Source organism: Heterodontus francisci, chromosome 17 (genome assembly GCF_036365525.1).
Source record: "Heterodontus francisci isolate sHetFra1 chromosome 17, sHetFra1.hap1, whole genome shotgun sequence".
Lineage (NCBI taxonomy): Eukaryota > Metazoa > Chordata > Chondrichthyes > Heterodontiformes > Heterodontidae > Heterodontus > Heterodontus francisci.
This window is the reverse complement of record NC_090387.1, coordinates 5806564-5828506: the sequence shown is the minus strand read 5'-3', so window position 1 is coordinate 5828506 and position 21943 is coordinate 5806564. Positions and strand designations below refer to the sequence as shown.

Here is a 21943-nt window from a genome sequence, read left to right as displayed (position 1 = left end):
GTGGCCTCACCAAGGCCCTGTATAATTGCAGCAAGACATCCTTGCTCCTGTACTCGAATCCTCTCGCTATGAAGGCCAACATACCATTTGCCTTTTTTACCGCCTGTTGCACCTGCATGCTTACCTTCAGCGACTGGTGTACGAGTATTCCCCTCTCTCAGTTTATAGCCGTTCAGATAATCTGCCTTCCTGTTTTTGCTACCAAAATGGATAACCTCACATTTATCCACATTATACTGCATCGGCCATGCATTTGCCCACTCACTCAACTTGTCCAAATTACCCTGAAGCCTCTCTGCATCCTCCTCACAACTCACCCTCCCACCCAGTTTTATGTCATCTGCAAATTTGGAGAGATTACATTTAATTCCCTCATCTAAACCATTATTATATACTGCGAATAGCTGGGGTCCGAGCACCGATCCCTGCGGTACCCCACTAGTCACTGCCTGCCTTTCGGAAAAAGACCCGTTTATTCCTACTCTTTGTTTCCTGTCTGCCAACAATTTTCTATCCATTACAATGGCGGCGCAGTGGTTAGCACCGCAGCCTCACAGCTCCAGCGACCCGGGTTCAATTCTGGGTACTGCCTGTGTGGAGTTTGCAAGTTCTCCCTGTGTCTGCGTGGGTTTCCTCCGGGTGCTCCGGTTTCCTCCCACAGCCAAAGACTTGCAGGTTGATAGGTAAATTGGCCATTATAAATTGCCCCTAGTATAGGTAGGTGGTAGGGGAATTGAGGGACAGGTGGGGATGTGGTAGGAATATGGGATTAGTGCAGGATTAGTATAAATGGGTGGTTAATGGTCAGCACAGACTCGGTGGGCCGAAGGGCCTGTTTCAGTGCTGTATCTTTAAATAATAAAATTTTAAAAAAATACACTACCCCCAATCCCATGCGCTTTAATTTTACACGCTAATCTCTGATGTGGGACTTTGTCGAAAGCCTTCTGAAAGTCCAAATAAACCACATCCACTGGCTCCCCCTCATCAACTCTACTAGTTACATCCTCAAAGAATTCTAGTAGATTTGTCAAGCATGATTTCCCTTTCGTAAATCTATGCTGACTCTGTCCGATTCGAACACTGTTCTCTAAGTGCTCTGCTATAAAATCTTTGATAATGGACTCTAGAATTTTCCCCATTACCGACGTCAGGCTGACTGGTCTATAATTTCCTGCTTTCTCTCTACCTCCCTTTTTAAATAGTGAGGTTACATTAGCTACCCTCCAATCTGTAGGAACTGTTCCAGAGTCTATAGAATCTTGGAAGATGACCACCAATGCATCCACTATTTCTAGGGCCACTTCCTTAAGTACTCTGGGATGTAGATTATCAGGCCCTGGGGATTTATCGGCCTTCAATCCCATCAATTTCCCCAACACCATTTCTCTCCTAATACTGATTCCCTTCAGTTCCTCCCTCTCACTAAACCCTGTGTTCCCCAACATTTCTAAGTCTGATATTTGTGTCCTCCTTTGTGAAGACAGAACCAAAGTATGCATTTAGTTGGTCAGCCATTTCTTTGTTCCCCATAATAAATTCCCCCATTTCTGTGTCACTTCAGCAAGCAGTTAAATCCACATTGTTGTGGCCCTGGTCAGCTGTAGGCCAGACTCAGTAAGGTTGGCAGATATCCTTCCCCAAAGGACATTAATTGTTTTTTTTTATGACAATCCAACAGCTTCGTGGTCATTTTTACTGACACAGATTTGCAAATTCAAAGTCTCAAAACGTCCTGGTGGGATTTGAACTCACGTTCTCTGGATTATTAGTTCAGTAATGGAACCAGTACACGAGCAATCCTCACCTTTCCATCAACACCTGCATAAAACCAGCTGCCATCTCTGAAACCCTTCAGCACCCATTGTCACCGCTCAATTCGATTCTCCAATGTTCCCCTTGCTGGAACCCCATTTCCACTGCCGTCCAACCCCCAACCCTCCCCTCAACACCTCCTTTCCTCACCCTCCCTCTTCCAATAACTGTCCAAAACTGCTTCCATTTCCTATCTTGCTTGCCCACCCCTCCTGTCCTCACTAACCCATGTCGACTCCCTACTCCCAAATCAAATTCAAAATCCTCCCCTCAAACCCTCACCCCTCTCTCTACAATCTCCCCATTCTTACATCCCCTTCCATATCAGCCTCCTGTGCACTCCTTTCCCTCCTCTGTCCCACCATTGATGGCAGATCCTTCAGCCATCTCAAACTCCTTCCAACCCAGAGCCCGAGTGCTACCCACTGAGTCACAGCTTCGTTGAAAGAAAAGTCAGCAGATAGAGAGATGATCAATCTAACAGAGAATGGAGTGGCAACGAGGCCAGTGAGAGTTAGAAACAAGTCCCTGCTAGATGTACAATGAACTGGATGGACCGAGTTTCCCATCTAGTTAGAGATAAATAAGGCGGGAAGGGGAAGACTGCCTCAAGATACAGTTCAGCCTGTGATCTAACTGAATGGCCGATGAGTCTCGAGGGGCTGAATGGCTGATGAGTCTCGAGGGGCTGAATGGCCTCCCCTCGTTCTTGAATCTTAAATGCCAAGTTCAAACATTGTTTTACTCAATGATTTTTCTGCATTGTTGGTAATTTCCATGATCCCTTGCCCCCGACATCACTTGCCCCCGACCAATCACAGACAAAGCACAAGGTCAAAGTTAACTACAAAAACTTTTTTTATTTGAAAAAAAGGCAGATTATATCTACGGTTAAATGACCTTTGACATTTACACGTTTAATAATTTAGGTTGATATTATGTGTTTTTTTTTAAGATAAATAAATCTCCTTGCCTCAACAAAATCAAAGACAGAATTTTTCATCCCCGCAGAGCATTTGGAGAGATCGACAGGACACAACCCAAGGATTTAGGGGAAACTTTTTCTTCTTGTCACCTTAACCACCTCCCACCCCACCCTCCCCCACACCTCAAACCTCTCCCAAAGGTGCTCTCTCACTCTCATTGGTCTACAGATGCTGGACATCCTCTAGTAGCTCTGAGGTGCCCAGTCTTCTTGTGGGATCCGAAACAGCGAGTGTCAAGGCCAACCCTCTTCTCCCCAAACCCTACCCTCACTGCCACTCTACTCTGAGCTGGCTGAGCTTCAAGCCATTAAGGAGAATTTTCGAGCTGTTGGAGGAGTAACCAAGGAGAAGTCTCCCGGGGTCATCAAACGACCACAATACCAATGCTAGAACATTCCGTTGCGGCTTTGGTGCCACAGATACTTCCCGTCCAAGCTGAGCCAAGGCAAAGTGACAATGCAATGCTTTTGCTCAACAATGTTACAGGTCTACCTCGAGGGGAACGGAAAGGAAGCACCTCCATGTTTGTTCACCAAGAGTAGCACAAGTTTGCGTTTGGCGGGAAGCTGATAGAAGCCAAATCAATGAAGTCCTTGAAGTCCCACCGTCCCCCAACTGTGGGAGAACCTGGTCACGGAAAAGGCCTTACTTTCAGAAGGTGAAGGAGGGTGGGTGGGAAGGGATGGGGAAAATAAATAAGGTGGGAGTCGGTGTGGTGGTGGGGGGCGGGGGAGAGAGAAGGTGTGGTGGAGGGAGAGAAATTATCTGCCAGCTTTAAATACCTCCAATTAGAAGGGAAACCAACATTGCTGGTAACACATACAATACACCCATTGACAACCGGCAACCATTCAACAATTGGGAAAGGACAGCCCTCATTACTAAACTAACAACACTGGTAACTGAGAGACTTCCCATTCAAAAAAGCCTTCCTGCTTCCCCTTCAGAAGGGGGAGTGGGGTTAGTGGGAGAGGGGCCATCGCAAGGCAGGAGAAAAACTGTTCGCTTAAGGTCCAATTGATGCTCATTAAACCCGAGCAACCAGCAGCATAAACCTTTCCACTATCTTCCCGTAAAATTAGAAAATGTATGGGACCACTGTGGTGGGGGGGGGGCGTCTGTCGAATAATCAGTACAAAAAAACATGTACTGTGTTATCCAATTAGAATAAGAACATACATTTTAAAAAACTATTAAAAAAAATTACAAAGTTGGGCCCAATGTACATAGCAACCAATGAGGAGGTTTATATAAAATGGTTGTGTTACCTTGCATAGTCTATATGCCTGTGTGTGTCGTAACTTGTACAGAAGAGGTTAATTATAGCAAGTGAATGATGTGTTAGTAAGTGCTGAACTACCCATGGTCAAGTTTCAACAGTTGCTATTGGTTACGCAAAAAGAGCGCGCCTCAGCCTACAAACTCAAGGAGGGCGACACCGCTTGTCTGTGTCAGGAGTTTCTCAGAGAAGGAACCAATGATGTAACATCTGATGTTTTAGTGAAGGTTGACAAAAACAAACCACGATTAGTGTTGGGTGTGCTAGATCTAGCAGCCATCTTGGAAATTCAGACATCTGGTTGGATGGGAGTTGCGTTGAGACTGGTACTGACCCTCTGGTCTAGCCAGAGAGAAGCCAGTCAGATAGTCGTCAGACACCACTGGTAGGCAAGGCCTTGCCTGCCGAGATTTGGTCACTGAGTTCCTCTCACCGAGTGTCTGATCTCCTTCCCCACGGTCTCAGAAGCTTCTCCTCTCCAGATCACCAGGGCCTCAAGACAACAGATTGGTTTCTAACAGCAACCGTGGATACTCCCTCCCCCTTTCCAGAAGAAACACCATGAAGCTTCTAGATTCAGGTTACTACAGCTTGGCAGTGGAGAAAAGAGTGTAAGCCGGCACGGAAGATGGTATCTCAGTACATTCCCGCCAGGTCTATGAGCCTCCACTGCTCGGCCCATTTGCCCCTTTCACTCCCTGGTCTGATCTTTAATGCAGGATTCCAGCTGTCACAGTTCAGTGACGTGCAGCTGGTAATTCGGGGGCGGATGTGGTGACAGAGGGATGTTGATTCGCCGGATGTGACAACTGTGGCACAGCAGATGCCCCTCCAAAGGGTAACAGCGACAACCCTCCTCATCATTCAACTGGAGGCCACAGTCCTGGGGGCAAAAAAAACAGAGGAATTAATTGGGGCCGTAGGTCATCACAAATAAAATATCCCAACTTTAGACTCCCTCCCTCCCTCACCCAGTCCCCCAACTTTCCTGCTATTGGCCATTCTATTGACTTGCTAGAGTAGCCAATCAGAACCAACCATCCAAGCTCGCAACAGGCAATGTACACGGAGGTTGCTATTCCATGTGGAAGCCCCGATTCCCCACAGCCGAGTCCACCAGACAGAGAAAATAAACCTTTCCAAAGTCCACATGTCAGAGGCTCACCTCACAATGGTAACATTCCACGTGATAATCCTTATCCATTGACACTACTCGGATAGTCTCCTCAGAACCCTGAAAATAACAATGAAACTCATTCAGCAAAGACCTCCCAACATTGCAGCAGCCTCTCTCCCCCATCTTACCCTCCCCACACCTCTCCCCCCACCAATACTCCCACCTCCTCTTTGCACCTCTTCCCCCCACCTTCCTCAAAGACCCCCGCCATTCATTAATGTTTCCTTCAAAACATTGTCTCTGAAATATACATCATAAAAAGAGAGATAAAGGAGGAGAGAAACGGAGAGGGAGGGGGCAGGCAGAGAAAGAGAGAGAGACACAAAGACAGACCGACCGAGACGGGGAGAGACCGACGAGAGACAGAGTGGGGGAGTGTGCGAGTGAAGAAGCGAAGATGGTGGGAGGAAGAAATGGCGAGTGAGAGACACCCACTCAGACAGAGGAGGAGCGAGGGAGAGGCGGAGACAGTACCTGTGCCGGAAGAATGGGATGTCCGCAGGAAGCACATTTTGGAGCAAAAACCCTAGACCAGGAAAAGATATTTAAATTAGAAACACATAAAATATACACCACAGAACAACAGTACCAAGCTAGATGGTGAGTTACAGGCTGGAATCTAATCAAGGTGCTCGGATCATCTTTTATAACCACCACAGCCTCATGTAGCTCATCTCTCGAGTTTCATGTCAAACTCAGCAGTTTTTTTTTTAATTCATTCATGGGATGTGGGTGTCACTGGCCAGGCCAGCATTTATTGCCCATCCCTAATTGCCCTTGAGAAGGTGGTGGTGAGCTGCCTTCTTGAACCACTGCAGTCCATGTGGGGTAGGTACACCCACAGTGCTGTTAGGAAGGGAGTTCCAGGATTTTGACCCAGCGACAGTGAAGGAACAGCGATATAGTTCCAAATCAGGATGGTGTGTGACTTGCAGGGGAACTTGCAGGTGGTGGTGATCCCATGTATTTGCTGCCCTTGTCCTTCTAGTTGGTAGAGGTCGCGGGTTTGGAAGGTGCTGTCTAAGGAGCCTTGGTGCATTGCTGCAGTGCATCTTGTAGATGGTACACACTGCTGCTACTGTGCGTCGGTGGTGGAGGGAGTGAATATTTGTGGATGGAGTGCCAATCAAGCGGGCTGCTTTGTCCTGGATGGTGTCAAGCTTCTTGAGTGTTGTTGGAGCTGCACCCATCCAGGCAAGTGGAGAGTATTCCATCACACTCCTGACTTGTGCCTTAGAGATGGTGGACAGGCTTTGGGGAGTCAGGAGGTGAGTTACTCACCACAGGATTCCTAGCCACTGACCTGCTCATGTAGCCACGGTATTTATATGGTTACTCCAGTTCAGTTTCTGGTCAATTGCAATTCCCAGGATGTTGATAGCCATGGGAACGAAGTCTTATTGTTTCAGGCTGATAATCCAGGGCAGTACTTAGGGGGTGCCGCACTGTCGGAGGGGCAGTACGGAGGGAGTGCCGCACCGTCGGAGGGGCAGTACGGAGGGAGTGCCGCACCGTCGGAGGGGCAGTACGGAGGGAGTGCCGCACCGTCGGAGGGGCAGTACGGAGGGAGTGCCGCACCGTCGGAGGGGCAGTACGGAGGGAGTGCCGCACCGTCGGAGGGGCAGTACGGAGGGAGTGCCGCACCGTCGGAGGGGCAGTACGGAGGGAGTGCCGCACCGTCGGAGGGGCAGTACGGAGGGAGTGCCGCACCGTCGGAGGGGCAGTACGGAGGGAGTGCCGCACCGTCGGAGGGGCAGTACTGAGAGAGTGCCGCAGCGTCGGAGGGGCAGTACTGAGAGAGTGCCGCACCGTCGGAGGGTCAGTACTGAGGGAGTGCCGCAGCGTCGGAGGGGCAGTACTGAGGGAGTGCCGCACCGTCGGAGGGGCAGTACTGAGGGAGTGCCGCACCGTCGGAGGGGCAGTACTGAGAGAGTGCCGCACTGTCGGAGGGTCAGTACTGAGGGAGTGCCGCACTGTCGGAGGGTCAGTACTGAGAGCGCGCCGGACTGTCGGAGGGGCAGTACTGAGAGAGTGCCGCAGCGTCGGAGGGTCAGTACTGAGAGAGTGCCGCAGCGTCGGAGGGTCAGTACTGAGGGAGTGCTGTACTGTCGGAGGGTCAGTACTGAGGGAGTGCTGCACTGTCGGAGGGTCAGTACTGAGGGAGTGCTGCACTGTCGGAGGTGCCGTTGTCTGGCTGAGACATTAAACTGAGGCCCCTCTGCCCTCTCAGATGGACATAAAAGATTCCACGGCGCTTCTTCAAGAGAAAAGGGTTTTCCCAATGTTTTGGCCAACATTCCTCCCTCAAACAGCTCACTGAACCACCTGGGATCTTGCTGTGTGTAAAATGGTGTTTGGTTCCTTGTGCATGAGGCACGTTGAGTGGATGGGATGAAGCAGGAGACTAAGCTTCACTTTGCTTCCCTACAGCACCACCTGAAAAGGGGAGGAACATGATCCGAAAGGTAAAAATAAATCATCAGGTTAATATTAACAAACTGGGATTGTTCTGCTCAGAGCAGAGCAGGTTAAAGGGATTTAACGAAGGTGTTCAAAATCCTGAATGGCTTTTAGAAAGTGAATAAGGAGAAACTTTTCCCAGTGGCGGCGAGGGGTCACAGGTCACACAATTAAGGCAATTGGCAAAAGAACCAGAGGCAAAATAAGGAGGTGTTTAGTTTTTACACAGCAAGTTGCAATAATCGGGAATGCACTGGATTTGGATAAACACGAAGGGGGAAACAGCAGGGGAGGAGGACTAATTGGATAACTGCTTCAAAGAGCCAGCACAGACACAGGAAAGGGGGCGTGGGGGGGGGGGAAAGGGGGCGTGGGGGGGGAAAAGGGGGCGTGGGGGGGGAAAGGGGGCGTGGGGGGGGGAAAGGGGGCGTGGGGGGGGGAAAGGGGGCGTGGGGGGGGGAAAGGGGGCGTGGGGGGGGGAAAGGGGGCGTGGGGGGGGGAAAGGGGGCGTGGGGGGGGGAAAGGGGGCGTGGGGGGGGGAAAGGGGGCGTGGGGGGGGGAAAGGGGGCGTGGGGGGGGAAAGGGGCGTGGGGGGGGAAGGGGGCGTGGGGGGGGAAGGGGGCGTGGGGGGGGAAGGGGGCGTGGGGGGGGAAGGGGGCGTGGGGGGGGAAAGGGGGCGTGGGGGGGGAAAGGGGGCGTGGGGGGGAAAGGGGGCGTGGGGGGGAAAGGGGGCGTGGGGGGGAAAGGGGGCGTGGGGGGGAAAGGGGGCGTGGGGGGAAAGGGGGCGTGGGGGGGAAAGGGGGCGTGGGGGGGGAAAGGGGGCGTGGGGGGGGAAAGGGGGCGTGGGGGGGGAAAGGGGGCGTGGGGGGGGGGAAAGGGGGCGTGGGGGGAGGAGAGGGGGAGGGAGGAGAGGGGTGGGGGGGAGAGGTGGGGGGGAGAGAGGTGGGGGGGAGAGAGGTGGGGGGGAGAGAGGTGGGGGGGAGAGAGGTGGGGGGGAGAGAGGTGGGGGGGAGAGGGGTGGGGGGGAGAGGGGTGGGGGGGAGAGGGGTGGGGGGGAGAGGGGTGGGGGGGAGAGGGGTGGGGGAGAGAGGGGTGGGGGAGAGAGGGGTGGGGGAGAGAGGGGTGGGGGAGAGAGGGGTGGGGGAGAGAGGGGTGGGGGGGAGAGGGGTGGGGGGGAGAGGGGTGGGGGGGAGAGGGGTGGGGGGGAGAGGGGTGGGGGGGAGAGGGGTGGGGGGGAGAGGGGTGGGGGGGAGAGGGGTGGGGGGGAGAGGGGTGGGGGGGAGAGGGGTGGGGGGGAGAGGGGTGGGGGGGAGAGGGGTGGGGGGGAGAGGGGTGGGGGGGAGAGGGGTGGGGGGGAGAGGGGTGGGGGGGAGAGGGGTGGGGGGGAGAGGGGTGGGGGGGAGAGGGGTGGGGGGGAGAGGGGTGGGGGGGAGAGGGGTGGGGGGGAGAGAGGGGGGGGGGAGAGAGGGGGGGGAGAGAGAGGGGGGGGAGAGAGAGGGGGGGGGAGAGAGAGGGGGGGGGAGAGAGAGGGGGGGGGAGAGAGAGGGGGGGGAGAGAGAGGGGGGGGAGAGAGAGGGGGGGGAGAGAGAGGGGGGGGAGAGAGAGGGGGGGGAGAGAGAGGGGGGGGAGAGAGAGGGGGGGGGGGGGAGAGAGGGGGGGGGAGAGAGAGGGGGGAGAGAGAGGGGGGAGACAGGGGGGAGACAGGGGGGAGACAGGGGGGGGAGACAGGGGGGGGAGACAGGGGGGGGAGACAGGGGGGGGAGACAGGGGGGGGGGAGAGAGGGGGGGGGAGAGAGGGGGGGGGAGAGAGGGGGGGGGAGAGAGGGGGGGGGAGAGAGGGGGGGGGAGAGAGGGGGGGGGAGAGAGGGGGGGGGAGAGAGGGGGGGGAGAGAGGGGGGGGAGAGAGGGGGGGGAGAGAGGGGGGGGAGAGAGGGGGGGGAGAGAGGGGGGGGAGAGAAGGGGGGGAGAGAAGGGGGGGGGAGAGAAGGGGGGGGGAGAGAAGGGGGGGGGGAGAGAAGGGGGGGGGGAGAGAAGGGGGGGGGAGAGATGGGGGGGGGAGAGAGAAGGGGGGGAGAGAGAAGGGGGGGGGAGAGATGGGGGGGGGAGAGATGGGGGGGGAGAGAGAAGGGGGGGGGAGAGAAGGGGGGGGGAGAGAAGGGGGGGGGAGAGAAGGGGGGGGGGAGAGAATGGGGGGGGAGAGAAGGGGGGGGGAGAGAGAAGGGGGGGGGAGAGAGAAGGGGGGGGGAGAGAGAAGGGGGGGGGAGAGAGAAGGGGGGGGGAGAGAGAAGGGGGGGGGAGAGAGAAGGGGGGGGGAGAGAGAAGGGGGGGGGAGAGAGAAGGGGGGGGGAGAGAGAAGGGGGGGGGAGAGAGAAGGGGGGGGGAGAGAGAAGGGGGGGGGAGAGAGAAGGGGGGGGGAGAGAGAAGGGGGGGGGAGAGAGAAGGGGGGGGGAGAGAGAAGGGGGGGGGAGAGAGAAGGGGGGGGAGAGAGAAGGGGGGGGGAGAGAGAAGGGGGGGGGAGAGAAGGGGGGGGAGAGAAGGGTGGGGGAGAGAAGGGTGGGGGAGAGAAGGGTGGGGGAGAGAAGGGTGGGGGAGAGAAGGGTGGGGGAGAGAAGGGTGGGGGAGAGAAGGGGGGGGAGAGAAGGGGGGGGAGAGAAGGGGGGGGAGAGAAGGGGGGGGAGAGAAGGGGGGGGAGAGAAGGGGGGGGAGAGAAGGGGGGGGAGAGAAGGGGGGGGAGAGAAGGGGGGGGAGAGAAGGGGGGGGAGAGAAGGGGGGGAGAGAAGGGGGGTGAGAGAAGGGGGGGGAGAGAAGGGGGGGGAGAGAAGGGGGGGGAGAGAAGGGGGGGGAGAGAAGGGGGGGGAGAGAAGGGGGGGGAGAGAAGGGGGGGGAGAGAAGGGGGGGGAGAGAAGGGGGGGGAGAGAAGGGGGGGAGAGAAGGGGGGGGAGAGAAGGGGGGGGAGAGAAGGGGGGGGAGAGAAGGGGGGGGAGAGAAGGGGGGGGAGAGAAGGGGGGGGAGAGAAGGGGGGGGAGAGAAGAGGGGGGGGAGAGAAGAGGGGGGGGGGGAGAGAAGAGGGGGGGGGGAAGAGAAGAGGGGGGGGGAAGAGAAGAGGGGGGAGGGAGAGAAGAGGGGGGAGAAGAGGGGGGGTGGGAGAAGGGGGGGGGGGAAAAGAGAGAGATGGGGAGAGAGAGGGAGGGAGGGCAAATGGGAGAATGTGCTGGACACTCACGTGTGGTAATCTTTGACACAGTAAATGTTGTTTTCCACATCAACAGTGAATGGGACACCGTCCAGGCACTCATTGCAAACCACACAGCGGAAACAGCCTGGGTGATAGGACTTCCCGAGGGCCTGCAAAATCTGAACAGCAACACAGGGTGAAAGCTTAGTTTACATCAGTCACAGATACCAGGAATTCAGTACAGTAAAACCTTCCCCACTGCCTCCCAATTACAATTATTCCCCCCGCCTCTGCTGACTCCCCACGCAGGTACAGGCAATCCTCTCTAGTGGCTCCACACCATAGAATCTTATAGCAAAGAAGGTGGCCATTCAGCCCCATCATACTAGCTCTGCCATTCAATCAGATCATGGCTGATCTTTGCCTCAGGTCCATTTACCCATATTTGTTCCCTCTCCCTCGATGCCTTTACCCAACAAAACTCCATCAGTTTTGGTCGTGAAAGCTCTTACCGACCCTCAGCACCTACAGCTTTTTTTGGGGGCAGCGAGTTTCAGATTTTCATTACCTTTGTATGAGAAAATGTTTCCTGACATCACCATTGAATGACCTGGCTTGAATGTTGTCATGCTGCTTTGCTCTGGACTCCTGTCTATTTCTCTCAATCAACTAATCATCTTAAACACCTCAACTAGATCACCGCTTAATCTTCAAAACTCAAGGAATACACGTCTAGTCTGTACAAACTGTTCTCATAGTTTTACCCATTTTAGCCCTGGTATCATTCAGGTTAATCTGTCCTGCACCCCCTCTAAGGCCAATAGATCCTTCCCGAGGCACAGTGCCGAGAAATGAACGCAAAATTCCAGACTGGTTCAAACCAGTGCTTTACATAGAACGTAGAAACATAGAAAAATAGGAGCAGGAGTAGGCCATTCGGCCCTTCAAGCCTGCTCTGCCATTCAATATTATCATGACTCATCATCCAAACTCAGTACCCTGTTTCCGTTTTCTCCCCTTATCCCTTGATCCCTTTAGCCCTAAGAACTATATCTAACTCTTTCTTGAATATATTTAATGATTTGGCCTCAATTTCTTTGTGGTAGAGAATTCCACAGGTTCACCACTCTCTGGGTGAAGAAATCCCTCCTCATCTCAGTCCTAAATGGCTTACCCCTTATCCTGAGACTGTGACCCCTGGTCCTGGACTCCCCTGCCATTGGGAATATCCTTCCTGCATCTAGTCTGTCCAGTCCTGTTAGAATTTTATAGGTTTCTATGAGATTCCCTCTCATTTTTCTAAACCCTAGCGAATACAAGCCTAATCGACCCAATCTCTCTTCATACGTCAGTCCTGCCATCCCAGGAATCAGTCTGGTGAACCTTTGCTGCACTCCCTCCATAGCAAGAACATCCTTCCTCAGATAAGGAGAACAAAACTGCACACAGTACTCCAGATGTGGTCTCACCAAGGCCTTGTATAATTGCAGCAAGACATCCTTGCTCCTGTACTTGAATCCTCTCGATATGAAGGCCAATATACCATTTGCCTTCTTAACCGCCTGCTGCACCTGCATGCTTACTTTCAGCGACTGGTGCACAAGGACACCCAGGTCTCGCTGCACCTCCCCTTTCCCAATCTATCGCCATTCAGATAATAATCTGCCTCTCTGTTTTTTACAGCCAAAGTGGATAACCTCACATTTATCCACATTATACTGCATCTGCCATGTATTTGCCCACTCACTCAACCGTCCAAATCACACAGGAGCTTCTCTGCATCCTCCTCACAGCTCACACTCCCACCCAGCTTTGTGTCATCTGCAAACTTGGATATATTACATTTAATTCCCTCATCTATATCATTAATATATATTGTGAATAGCTGGAGTCCTAGCACTGATCCCTGCGGTACCCCACTAGTCACTGCCTGCCATTCGGAAAAAGACCTGTTTATTCCTACTCTTTGTTTCCTGTCTGCCAATCAGTTCTCTATCCATGTCAGTACCTTACACCCAATCCCATGTGCTTTAATTTTACATGCTAATCTCTTATGTGAAATCTTATCGAAAGCCTTCCGAACATCCAAATACACCACATCCACTGGTTCTCTCTTATCTATTCTACTAGTTACATCCTCAAATAATTCCAGTAGATTTGTCAAGCATGATTGCCCTTTCGTAAATCCATGTTGACTTTGTCCGATCCTGTCATTGTTTTCCAAGTGCTCTGTTATTACATCTTTTATAATGGACTCTAGCATTTTCCCCACTACTGATGTCAGGCTAACCGGTCTATAATTCCCTGTTTTCTCTCTACCTCCATTTTCTAATAGTGGGGTTACATTAGATACCCTCTGATCCATTGGAACCATTATAGAGTGTATTGAATTTTGAAAAAAGGCCAGAAATGCATCTACTATTTCTAGGGCCACTTCCTTAAGTACTCTGGGATGCAGACCATCAGGCCCTGGGGATTTATTGGCCTTCAATCCCATCAATTTCCCTAACACCATTTCCCTACTAATACTGATTTCATACAGTTCCTCCTTCTCACTAGACCCGATGTTCCCTAACATTTCTGGGAGGTCATTTGTGTCCTCCTTTGCGAAGACAGAATCAACGTATGTATTTAATTGGCTGCCATTTCTTTGTTCCCCATTATAAATTCCCCCTTTTCTGACTGTAAGTTACATCATTTCAACCTCTTTGTACTTCAGCTCCTTTGAAATAAAGGCCAAAATTCCATTAGCATTTTAAATTATTTTTTGTTCTACTCCACTAGTTTTTAGTGATACTACAGATAGCAGAAACCAACCACAGCAAAATTAGCCTCTCTCTGGTCTCCTGCACCTTGAAAATAATTCTCCCTCCTCTGTTGACATTCTACAGGAATTCCATCATCTAATTAGTATATCTTACAGAGTTAATATCGCAGTAGGTCACAGGAATAACAATGAGACTTTCCTCAACATAAGCACTCGGAAGATGGACGAGCTGCCCATCTCTTCGGCATCTCATAGCTCCAAACCGCAATAAAACTACTTAAATGTGCAGATAGATCAGGCTAAACTATGAAATGGATTTATTGGCAAATTTTAACTTATACAGAAAAAATAAACTAGACGAGCAGCAGTGTTTTATTAACTTATACCAATATTTTAAACCATTCTCCGAAACCAAAACAACAAAAGGTTTTGCAATTCTTCACAGCCTGTTATCTGCAGCTTTGACAGACACAATACTGGCACTCGGCTCCATGGAGTTTACCATGCTGTTTGTACATAACCCACAGCTATGTGAACTCAAAATATAGCAGGAAACCCACACCGTTCCGGGAGACGAAGCCACCTGGCTCCTGGAGTGGCAGGGTGGGGTCTACATGAGTCACCTCACCCCTATTTCTGGTGGGGTGGCTATCTTGTTGGCCCCGACTTTTCAGCCGGAGATCTTGGGGGTCAAGGAGCTAGTGCCGGGCCGCTTGCTCCACCTCGCCGTTCGCCTGGGTAGCGTGCCGCTCCACTTTGTGAACGTGTACGCGCCCAGGCCCGGCGCGTTGCAAGCGCGCTTCTTTGAAGAAGTGTCCGCTCTCTTGAGCTCCATCGATAGCGTCGGGTGCATCATCCTCGGGGGGGATTTTAATTGTACCCTCGAGGTGGGGAACTGATCAGCTCCCTCAACTTGGTGGACGTCTGGCGGAATCTCCATCCCGACTCCAGCGCCTTCACGTGGAGGTCTGGAGGAGGGGGGTCGCGAATCGACCGCCTCTACTTTTCGCAGGCATACGTCTCCCGCGTCTCGGCGGCCTCCATGCGGCTGGTGCCGTGCTCGGACCACCACATGGTGTGGGCGGAGTTCACTCCGCTCCGCACGCGGGCGGGGTCCGCGTACTGGCACTTTAACAAGCGGATGCTGGAGGATGAGCGATTTCGGGACTCGTTCTGTCGATTCTGGGCCGACTGGAGAAGGAAGCAGGGGGGCTTCCCCTCCTTGAGGCTATGGTGGGATGTGGGCAAGACTCACATCTGCGTCTTCTGTCAGGAGTACGCGAAGGGGTCGACCAAGAGGCGGGAAACTGAGATCGGGCGCCTTGAGAGGGAGGTGCTCGAATGGGAGTCCCGCCTCGGTCATGCCCTCGCGGACCCGGCCCTGTGGCAGGCGTATAAAGAGAAGAAGGGCGCGCTGAGGGACCTGCAGCTCATAGGGTCCCGAGGCGCGTACGTGAGGTCGCAGATCCTGGAAGATTTGGACCGTGCCTCACCCTTCTTCTACTTGCTGGAAAAATGGTGGGGAGTCCGTAAGCAGCTCGTTGAGCTGCCTGCCGACGACGGATCCTCTAACACGGATCCGGAGGGAATGGGCCTCCTAGTCCGTACTTATTACAGTGCGTTGTTCTCTCCGGATCTGTCCAGTGAGGACGCGCGTTTTGTGGGAGGACCTGCTGCAGGTCAGCCCGGAGGGCGCCGAAGGATTGGAGGCTCCGCTCACGTTGGCGGAGCTGACCAGCGCCCTCCACCAAATCCCCAGGGCTGGACGGGCTGACTGTGGAGTTCCTGAGGGCGTTCTGGAACGTCCTGGGGGACGATTACGTGCGGGTCCTGGGGGAAAGCCTGGCGACCGGGCGGTCATCGTCCTGCTGCCGAAGAGGGGCGATCTCCGCCTGCTTAAAAACTGGCGTCCGGTTTCCCTCCTCAGCACGGATTATAAGATTTTTGCCCAGGTTATGTCTACCCGCCTGGGCTCCGTGCTGGCCCACATGATCCACCCCGACCAGTCCTACACGGTCCCGGGCCGGTCCATCCAGGACAACATCCACCTGGTCCCGGACCTGATCCATCTTTCCCAGAGGACTGGTCAGTCGGTCGCCTTTCTTTCCCTCGATCAGGAGAAGGCGTTCGACAGGGTGGATCACGATTACCTTTTCAGGACTCTGTGCACTTTCAGACACGGGCCGCATTTCTTGGCCCGGGTCCAACTTTTATACGCCGCCGCAGAGTGTCTAGTCAAGGTTAACGGGTCCTTGACGGCGCCCCTTCGCTTTGGGAGAGGAGTGCGTCAGGGATGCCCCATGTCCGGCCAATTGTATACCATCTGCGTGGAGCCGTTCCTGTGCCTGCTTCGCAGGAGGTTGACGGGATTGGCTCTGCGCGAGCCGGCCATGCGGGTCGTCCTCTCGGCTTACGCCGACGACGTGCTCCTCACAATCACAGATCCCGTTGACTTGCGGAGGATGCGCGACTGCCAGCAGACCTTTTCTGCCGCGTCCTCCGCGAGGATCAATAGGGAGAAATGTTCCGATCTCCTGGTTGGTCAGTGGCGGGTGGACTCCCTGCCGGAGGAGATGACACCTTTTGCATGGAGCACCACGCACCTCCTCTATCTGGGAGTCCACCTTCGCCCCGCTGAGGAAGCCTGGCCAGCAAACTGGCAGGAGTTGGAGACGAAAGTCACCGCTCAGCTGGGGCGCTGGACAGGACTGCTCCGAGTGCTTTCCTACAGGGGCCGAGCGTTGGTCATAAACCAACTGGTGGCCTCCATGTTGTGGTACCGGTTGGTCACTTTGGCCCCACCCCCTGCATTCGCCACCAAGATCCAGAAGAAACTTGTTGATTTCTTCTGGGGCAAGAGGAAACACTGGGTCTCTGCCGCGGTCCTGAGTCTCCCGATTGAGGAGGGCGGCCAGTCGCTGGTGTGCGTCCGCACCCAGGCTGCGACTCTCCGCCTTCGGACCCTGCAGAGATACCTATACGTCGAGCGTCCTCCCAGATGGTGTGCGCTGGTGACGTATTTTTTCTGCCAGCGTCACTGCCTTCAAGACGACACGCAGCTCCTGGTGGAGTCCGTTAGCCGCGCCTCTCTGAGGGAGTTGCCTGTCTTTTACCGGGATCTATTGCGAGTCTGGAACATGGTCGCCTCCAGTCAGGGTGCTCCGCCGTTGGCGGAGGAGAGCGCCTCAGCTGTCCGGGCGGCCAACTCCGGGGACGGACCAGCGGGCGGAGGAGTAGCCGAAACCCCCGGGACGCCCCTCACTGCGGGTGGCGAGGGGATTCGGGAGTGCAGAGCGCTCCCAGCCGAGCTGACTCCCGTTCGGCCGGAACTGCTCATCGGACCCAGGCCCCGAAACCCTCCTCGGGAGCCAGTCCCACACAACTCGAGCCGCCTCTCGGAAATGCCCTCCGTGCCATTCCAATCGGTGCGGAGGGGTTTCCTGTACGGGCTGCTCCTGCACACTCTCCACTTACTCGCCCTCGTCAGCCGGCCGGACACGCCCTGGCGGTCCGCGTTGCCATCTGGCGGCGAGGGGAAACCCCGATGGAGGTCTCTCTACGCGGGAGTCCTCCCCCTTTATATCGGGGACCTGGGGTGGAGGGTGCTGCACAGGGCAGTCCCGTGCAATAGTCTTTTAAGTAGATTCACGGACTCCCAGGCTGCCTGTAATTTCTGCGGCCTGGACAAGTCCGTGTTTCACATATATACGGAGTGTGCGAGGTTGCAGCCCCTCTTTGAGTATTTGAAGGGGCTGCTCAAGTTCTGGCTGCACTTCAGTCCCGTGCTCCTGATTTTTGGGCACCCGGTGCGGAGGGGCGTGGGCCGGGAGGAGGATCTCCTCGTCGGTCTGCTCCTGGGCCTGGCCAAGGTGGCAATTCACAGGTCCAGGCTGCAGGCTGTCTGGGGGGGGGCGGGTTCGTCCTCCCTGATTGCCTGCCCCTCTTCCGCGGTTACGTTCATGCACGGGTGTCCCTGGAGAAGGAGCGTGCGGTGTCCGCCAGTACGCTTGAGGCCTTCCACGACCGGTGGGCACCGCAGGGACTGGAGTGCACAGTCAATGCCGAAAATGGCATTTTAATTTGAGTTTTTTTGTTTATTTCTCTGTTTTTTAAGAACGTTATTTTAAAAATATGTATATAAAGGGGGCCTGGGGAATAAAGGCCCCCTTGACATGAAAAAAAAACTGAGTTAGATACAGAGTAAAGCTCCTTTTGCACAAGTGCCTTTTCATGCACCTGTTGGTACTTTATGTTTCCCACTCCACCATCTTGTGGTTTTGCCATGAATTTGCCAAATGAGAAGCTGTTTTACTCCCTAGCTAAGACTGCTTGTACGATACATCACATAATCCCCTTACTGTCAGTGCACAGTCTGGGCTGGATTACTCAATGCTGGGAAGACAGTCACTGTAATACACAGTTACACAGGTTCACTATTACATAGAACAATCCCGGGATTGCTCTTACATTCCTTACCATCTCCATTATCAGATGTCCACATACAAAACACTTGTCCGCTGTCTGCTGGAAGCCTGAATACTGTAAAGACACAAAGATTCACTTTATAAATTCCTCACAACATAATCACACGCTATAAATGCAACTCGGGCAATAGGGCAAAACAATGAATCAACAGCCCGTCCCACTCCGCCCAAACTTCAGCTCAAATGTGAAAATTCTCATTCACATGTTCCAATCTCTCCATGGCCTCAGCTCTGCCTATTGCTGTCATCTCCTCCTGCTCCATAACCCTCGAAGATCTCTGTGCTCTTCCAGATTTCACCTTTTGCACATCCCCAATTTTCATCACATCGGCGGCAAAGCCTTCAGCTGCAAAGGCCCTAAGCTCTGGAATTCTCTCCCTGAATCTCTCCGTCTCTCTACTCCTCTCCTTCTTTAAGACTCTCCATGAAACCTACCTCTTTGAGCGAGCTTTTAAACATCTGTCCTAAAATCTCATGTGGATTTGTGTCAAAAATTACACCTGCTGTGAAGCAATCTGGGGCATTTTATGATGTTAAAGGCACTATATAAAGCCAAGTTGTTTTGGGGACTTTTCTTTGGCGCTTTCTTGCCCTAGAGCACAGAGATCGATTGCTGAGCCCAGATTGAGACCAACTCTCTTCATCCAGGTCACCATGGACCTCAGAGATATAAAGACCTTTAATCGAAGTGGCAGCAGCTGGTTATACTGTCAAGCTACAAGCAGATGACAATCAGTGTTCTTCAGTTAACTCTCTGAACCGTCACACTCTCCATCTGTCTCTGTCAAAGAGGAATGTAACCTGTAGTTCCTGATTGACAAGCTCTCTGAAACTTTATAGAGTACAAAAGTAAGAAAGTTATGCTAAATATTTATAAAAGTCTGGTCAAGTTCAAGCAGGAGTATTGTGTTCAATTCTGGGCACTACCGTCAGGAAGAATGTTCATGTCTTGGAAAAGGTGCAGAGGAGAATTATTGGAATGATCCCAGAGACGAGAGACTTCAGTTATGTGGAGAGATTGAAGAAGCTGGGATTGTTCTCCCTCGAGCAGAGAAAGTTACGGGGAGATTATTAATAGACATGTTCAAAATCATGAAGGGCTTTGATCGAGTAAATGAGGAGAAATTGTTTGCAGTGGCAGGAGGCTCAGTAACCAGAGGGCTCAGATTTAAGGAGGCAACATCAGGGATTTGTGTTTTTTTTACGCAGTCAGTTGTTGTGATCTGGAACACGCTGCCTGAAAGGGCGGTGGAAGCAGATTCCATCGTAACTTTCCAAAGGGAATTGGAGAAATACCTGAAGGGGAGAAATTTGGAGGGTTACGGGGAAAGAGCGAGGAAGTGGGACCAATCGGATAACCCTTCCAAAGACCTGGGACAGGCAAAGTGGCTGCCGTGTTTTCTACATTTTAACAGTGACTGCACTTCAAAAATACATCATTGGCTGAAAAGTGTTTGAGATGTCCGGAGCACGGGAAAAGCCCTGTATGACTGCAAGCAAATAGATGGAAAAGCAGAGAGTAGGGATTAAGGCAGTTATTCACACTGGAGGAAGTTAGAGAGAGTATTGTCCACAAGGATTAGTGCTGGGATCTTCTTTGGCCTCCTTATCTCGAGAGACAATGGGTAAGCGCCTGGAGGTGGTCAGTGGTGTGTGGAGCAGCGCCTGGAGTGGCTATAAAGGCCAATTCTAGAGTGACAGGCTCTTCCACAGGTGCTGCAGAGAAATTTGTTTGTCGGGGCTGTTACACAATTGGCTCTCCCCTTTCGCCTCTGTCTTTTTTCCTGCCAACTGCTAAGTCTGGGATCACTGCTTCTCATAATTGACATTAATTCTTTGTACAGTGAAATAAGTAACTCAATAACAAAATTTGCAGATGATACCAAACTGGGGGGGCTTCAGCTAACACTGACAAAGAATGAAATACAATACAAGATGACATTAGAAAACCTACAGACTGGGCAAATGAACTTTAATATAGATCAATGAAGAGGCAATGCACTTTAGTAGGAAAAACATAAACATCACATACGCCTTAGAAAATAAACCGAATGGAAAGGAGATCAAAGGTATCTCAGGATAGAGGTGAACAAATCATTAAAAGCACCATCACAGGTCAGCAAAGCAACGAAAAATGCCAAAAAGGCACTGGGATTTATTCCTGGGATATTGAATTTAAAAGTAATGAACTCATATTATACTTGTATTGGACCTTGGTGAGGCTGCACTTAGATACAGAGCACAGCTCTGGTCTCCAGACTATAAGGAGGACATAGAAACACTGCAGAAAGTGCAAAAAAGATTTACAAGGATAGTACTAGAACTGAGAGATTACAGCTACTGGAAAAGAACAACAGGTTTGTACTTTAGGAAAGAGACACTGAGGTGACATGCTTGAAGTTTTTAAAATTAGGAATGGGTTGGACAGGGTAGAAGTGGAGAGAATATTACCACTTGTGGGAGAATCCAAAACTCGGAACCATAAATACAAGATAGTTCCTAATAAATCCAATAGGGAAACCAGGAGAAATATCTTTACTCAGAGAGTGATGAGAATGTGGAACTTGATATCACAGGAAATGGTTGAGGCAAACACCAGAGATACTTTCAAAAGGAAATTGGATGAATATAACCCAGGGTCCTGAGGATTAACGATTAGAATCTGCTGACATCACTGAAACAAATGCCGAAATCAGACAGGGTCAAGATTGCTTCTAAAATTAATGCCAAATCTGATAATGGCTGTTCTACTATTTATTTATGCTCCTTGGCCCATCTCCCACCAAGGGAGTTAGTGCCTGCAATACATTTTACTGATGTCAAGTAACTAATCACTTTAAAATTAAATTACAATTAACTCAAAAAATCCTTTGCAGCTTTGTGATATTGAACAACTCGTCTTTAATGCTTTAACAGGAGTATTAGCAGATAAAATTTGACACTGAGCCACATAAGGCCATATTAGGGCAGGTGATCAAAGAGGTAGGTTTTAAGGAGCATCTTCAATGAAGGGAGGTGGAGAGACAGAAACGGTTAGGAAGGGAATTCCAGAGCTTGGAGCTTAGGGACAGTCACTAATGGCGGAGCAATTAAAATTAGGGCTGGACAAGAGGCCAGAATTGGAGGAAGAGATCTCAGAGGGCTGTGGGCGCTGGAGGAGATTCCAGAGACCTCACTCTCACTGACTGTTTGATACCCACAGTCCATCATCAGAGCTAAACATCTCACAATGTTCTCACTGATGTAAACAGAGCTCAGAATCCAGGAACACTGGGCTGGGCTCGTCCCTCGGGATCCAGTGGTCGCAGTTTCCACACCATCACCATTAAATGCTACCGAAATTCGTGCAGGATAATAAACTCACCAGGAAGTCTTCCTCACAATACACCTTCCCGTTCACATTGTAAAAAGCCTTCCCACGTAATCGCCTCCCTGTTGATAAAAAGGTCTGTGTTATGCAAGGTGAGACAGTTTATTATTGTTACAACTTCAGTGCGATACTTAACGGTAAAATAAAAGATACGAACCCCCAGACCAATTTAAAGAATTAGAAAACAAGATTTCACATTTTAAGACTTTGATTATAACAACTAAACTAAGAAATCCCCATTAAACTACAGAGAACTTTGTAAGTAGCTGATACCCCAGATTACAAAGAAAGGTATTTTCTTTACTTATTAAATTGTTGAAAACCTCACACCACACTTATACGCTACACAGTCTTTTTTGATGGCGAAATGCTTTGCGGTTAAAAGTCCCAAACTCCTCCCAGTTACAATGGGTTGGATCCCCCAGACCTT

General features: G+C 52.1%; 1 protein-coding gene across 1 annotated transcript in view; it reads right to left on the bottom strand.

Moving 5' to 3' along the window:
• Positions 1-2655: 2655 nt before the first annotated feature.
• Positions 2656-21943, bottom strand: part of wtip (WT1 interacting protein) — a 57919-nt gene continuing 38631 nt past the window's right edge. The window contains exons 3-8 of the mRNA XM_068049040.1: positions 21508-21575; positions 18136-18198; positions 10941-11071; positions 5732-5783; positions 5246-5314; positions 2656-4963 (exon numbers count right to left, since the gene is read on the bottom strand). Coding sequence (XP_067905141.1) covers positions 4811-4963; positions 5246-5314; positions 5732-5783; positions 10941-11071; positions 18136-18198; positions 21508-21575 — 536 coding nt within the window. The 3' untranslated portion in view covers positions 2656-4810. The remainder of the gene's footprint in view (positions 4964-5245; positions 5315-5731; positions 5784-10940; positions 11072-18135; positions 18199-21507; positions 21576-21943) is intronic.